The sequence below is a fragment of the Aquila chrysaetos genome, chromosome Z (assembly GCF_900496995.4).
Source record: "Aquila chrysaetos chrysaetos chromosome Z, bAquChr1.4, whole genome shotgun sequence".
Taxonomy (NCBI): Eukaryota; Metazoa; Chordata; class Aves; order Accipitriformes; family Accipitridae; genus Aquila; species Aquila chrysaetos.
The window spans coordinates 61,102,253-61,106,761 of NC_044030.1; the positions used below are offsets into that span (position 1 = coordinate 61,102,253).

The window sequence follows — 4,509 nt, forward strand, 5'->3', positions numbered from 1 at the left end:
CATCGCCCCCAGGGTCAGCAAGTCCCTGGGCTCGGGGCAGGGGAAGACTTCCTGGGGGAAGATCATTTATTAAAAGAGAGATGCTGAACTGCGGTTTTTGTGCAGGACTAATAAAAATTAAGCCAAGCCTGTTGATCAGTGCACACTATAATTTCAGGCACACCTTCCTCTGAAACTGGTTTCCTCGTTTCCTCCTGAGGACACATGTACCACAGCAAGAATTTCATTCAGCAAGAGCTAATGTTTTAGGCCTACAGAGACATCTGACAATAAAGGTAGATGTCTCAAGGGATTTGTGGCAAACTCACCTATAAGCCTACCCCTAGGTACCCAAGTATCTTTGAAGACTGGCTGCCAGTGCCAAGGCATTTAGACTCTCAGCTGCAGAAGTGCAGAGAGACAGATTAGAAAGAGTTCTTTTGAAAATGAGAGAAAGTTGTTTTATACTGACCCAGTGATTGTTAGCATTTTCTAATTTTGATCTTCAGGCCCCTGGATGGGCATATTTGTAAGAGGTCAAGTGATAAAAAATATCTTGTATGGTCCACACACAGCCCTCTGCTCTGCCTAGTGAATATTTTAGTGACCCATTTACAGCAAGCAGCTTTTATTGAACAGAGTAGGCAAATGCAGAGGGAAACAGAAGCCCCATCACCCTTGTGACAATTATACCTCTGTCTCTGTGTAATCCACCCTCTCATCCTGATAAACAAGAGCCTCTGCATGGGTTTTGAAAGAAAGGTGACCATTGCCTTCTGTGATATATTTTCTTGCATACATCGCAGCTAGCCTGTAAAGCAGGTAAGTCTTAGCCTTTGCACGGTGGTATTGTTCAGGACTCCAGTCTTACCTTGAATTTCATTCTGGATTTTTAATGTCTCTCCTGGGGTTTAGTCAGCATAATATTTCCCTTTCACCTGATTCCTATTTTTAGCTATATTTTGAGTCAGCTAATCAACAACTAATTGCATTTCCATCTTTTTTCTTGGTGGTGCTTCCCTGTGTACCTTCTTACTGCGTGCTCAACGAAGCAAACCCTCGGAGGTGCCTAGCTCAGATTTGTTTATTCCAGGTAATTTACAGGAAAAAAAGGTAAGCCCAAGCAAACACAAGTGCATAAATTGAAAGCTGATGCTTCTATCATTACTACTGGTGACTTCCCTCTAACCACCTAAGAAACTGGTGTGGAGCCTTCTGTATAAATGTGCATCCCAAGTCATAACTTGGCCACAGTTATTTGTTGATCTCATTTTCTTGAGAAAACTTTTGAATGAATGGGTAGGAGGGTGTGCCTTCATTTGCCGTGTTTTTGGTTTGGGATATGAGAGATTTCCTTTTACAGCAGCTTTGCAAAATGGATGCACGGTAGATCACTTTCTTAAATAAAGGCATTCTTTTCTGTTTACCTTTTTGAAATAGTTGCTAGTGAGTTTGGGACAATGTTTTATTTTATAACAGCCTAGCCTTGCTCACACACAGCTGACAGGATGCAACAACTGAAAACCCATTTTTTCAGTACCAGTAACAACTTCTCTCTTGAGCTAGCTCTCCAACACTTCCCTGAGACTGGCCTTTGGTTTGGCTCCTGTGCAATGTCACTGACTCTGGGTCTTTGCCCTGCAGCTCTCCTGCTCACTGTTATGTCCACACCGCTGGAGGACGCAATGGACACCTTGATCAGGATTTTCCATCACTACTCTGGCAAAGAAGGAGACAGATACAAGCTCAGTAAAGGAGAACTCAAGGAGCTCCTCACCAGTGAGCTCACTGACTTCCTTTCGGTAAGGTGCAGCTCCTGAACCTCTTGAGTTACTGTTTCATGGGTAGGATAAGCAGCTATCCAAGTGTTCAGAAATAGCATCTCCTTCTGCAAGGCACATCCTGCCACAGCTTCTCAGATGACAGTTGTCTTTGTGGAGCTGGACAGAAGAAGATGAGATCAAATGTCCTGTTTGAGAAGTGTGTTTTCAGAGGGTCGTCCAGCCCTGGTGCCCTGCCATGTGCCACCAGTGGCAGAGCTGTGCTCTGCTTAATCATCTGCACTTTTGAGCAGGAGAGCAAGGGCAGCCTAGAAGCAGTAGCAAAATCAAAGCTAAATCAGGCTTTAATCAGTTTTTTGTTTATTCATTTTTAATAATAGGGCATAGATAAGTCCTTCGAAGAATTAAATCCAGCAGCCAGTTCTCATGAGACAAGAAAGTAGCTTGTGCACAATGGCCACAGACACAGTACAGCTGCTTGTGTGCCCCGCAGAGAGATGCTAAGAAAATCCTTTCAGTGATAAGCTGCTGATCTGAATATCTCTTTGCATATTTGTTGTGTTCTTCGTAACACAGTGTGGATGCTTTTTATGGAATAATGACCAGATACATAGATATTTTTCTGTATCCTCTTAACTGTAAAAATTGTTGTGGACCCTATCACCACCAGCAGGATTTTTTTTACACTGTATCCATTTCCTTGAGTTGGATTTTCTTTTAATCTTGGCTATTGTTTTATTATTACGAGATTCACTGTTCTTACTCCTACTGAATAGGATGTGTTGTTTGCTAAGTAGAGATCTTCTGAATGTGATGAATGGATGTATAACATGACCACTTATGAATAGCCTGTTGAAAATCTAAGTACTGTTTGATAAGGGATGATACAGAGAAATGCACATTATAGATCCACCTTGTCAAAAGAAATCAGTGCTCAGTAGCTCCTAAAATCTGTTTGATTAATTTCAGTGGCTATTTAGTACCTGTATTCCTTCTAAGAGCTGCACTGTCTTCAGTTTCTGTTGCTGTGCACTTTTGGGACCCCAGACCTATGTTTTTAATGCTGTGGCTATTGGTATATTACTATTCAGGTGAATATTTCATGCAGCCTTTTATTTAATAGCACCGGGGCTTGTGACATAGCAGTGGGTTGCATCACCGGGTGTGTCAGAATTACGCATTCAAGATCTGCACAACTAAGTCACTCTTCTTTCTCTTTAGGGCCAAAAAGACCCCCTTCTGGTTGATAAGATTATGAAAGATCTGGACTCCAATAAAGACAATGAAGTGGATTTTAATGAATTTGTCATTCTTGTTGCTGCTTTGACTGTGGCATGTAATGATTTCTTCGAAGAACAGCTAAAGAAAGAGGGATTTTAAAAAAGCTCAATACAATCAATCTCCCGGCCACAAATGCAAGCAAAGCATGCCTAGTTAGGTAGCCCTCATCAGTGTTTAGTGAATGCAAACCATCATCTCTCCAGCTGTTACTGCTGTAAGATACTTACGGAGCAGATCAGCAGCTGGTGTAAGCTGGGCCAAAGCCAGTTTACACCACTTGAGGTCTGGCTTTTAATATTTTCAGTCTTTGCACTGCATGCATCTGTAACATGCATTCATCAGTTGCCCAGGTCAAGGATTTAGGGTGGCAGATCATTTGGCAGGAGTTGATCCTTCTATTTCTTAAATGTCAGTGGGAAGTAAAAGGTGCGGGAATGTTCTTATATACTTTCTGAATTGCAAAATTTGGAATGAGACATCAAACTTGCAATTTATGACTTTCAGTCATTCTGTAACAACCATATTTTTGCAGCTCAAAAAGAGCAGCTTGTTTTTTGCTCAGCTCTGCTTATTCTACAGCCCTTTTTAGATGCTGGTCTGTACCTTCCCACACTCTCATATTTTGGACGTCTTCACAGCTGTCTCCTGCCGCCTGAGCAGACAGTACCACTTGCCATTGTTATAGGTTCATTTCCCCCACCTCCCCAGCTTCAATTTTGTTGTGTTGGCATTACTACATCCCAGTAGTCCACCTCTTCATTTGGCATAAATGAAGTTATTCATATGGTAAATTATTCAAATACATAGAAGATTTAGTCAGCAAAGTGATCTGAGGGCTGATGGAAGGACTGGGTCTCCAGGGAAAATGTAAATGCCTTCTGTTTTCACTACTCTGGCACCCTTAAGAGGACAGCTTTTAGAGGACCACTTGTGGGGGATTTAATGACAGGATCCTGGGTAGAGCTTTGTAATGTGAGTCATCTTATGGAACAATGATTTCATCTCACACTGATCCAACCCACTGAGTGGAAGAGGTGCAAAAGGAGCAGTAGGACCCCATGGCCAGGCGTGGAGAGAGTAGTACAATCCCTTTCAGTGCTAACCTGCTCTTGGGTTGCATTAAGAGTACTTCTACACTCCTGTTTGAACTAAGCATACTTCCAAAGCCCTGCAAATCCTCAGCGGCAGGGTGTCATGGCTTTTTTCGTGCATGGAGAGCTCTCTTTGTTCCTTGTTATTTTGTTGGTAACTTCAAACTATAATAAAAGACATCCAAATTAAATGAAGATTTTCTGTCTGTGTAAGAGGTTAATAAAAAAACATCCCTTAATGAAGATGTGTCCTGCTAGGCAACATTTGAAGAATGCTTTTCGCTTGTGTGTCCTCCCCAGACCACTGGACATCATTCAGTAAAGACTATAATATTTGTATAATATTATATATCATTAAGAAGATGTAGTTCATTATA

General features: G+C 41.7%; 1 protein-coding gene across 4 annotated transcripts; it reads left to right on the forward strand.

Annotated features, from left to right (window-relative positions):
• Positions 1–657: 657 nt before the first annotated feature.
• Positions 658–4,303, forward strand: S100Z (S100 calcium binding protein Z). Of its 4 annotated transcripts, none has more exons than XM_030005858.2 (4): positions 658–801; positions 1,032–1,092; positions 1,624–1,781; positions 2,982–4,303. In XM_030005858.2, the coding sequence occupies exons 3-4, from the start codon at positions 1,641–1,643 to the stop codon at positions 3,138–3,140; spliced, it is 300 nt and encodes a 99-aa protein (XP_029861718.1). In that variant the 5' UTR covers positions 658–801; positions 1,032–1,092; positions 1,624–1,640; the 3' UTR covers positions 3,141–4,303. The 4 variants fall into 4 exon arrangements, 3 of the variants coding, with proteins under 3 accessions (XP_029861718.1, XP_029861720.1, XP_029861719.1); XM_030005860.2 differs by having other exon boundaries at positions 1,032–1,072; XR_005931658.1 differs by lacking the exon at positions 1,624–1,781 and having other exon boundaries at positions 2,982–3,053.
• Positions 4,304–4,509: the final 206 nt, after the last annotated feature.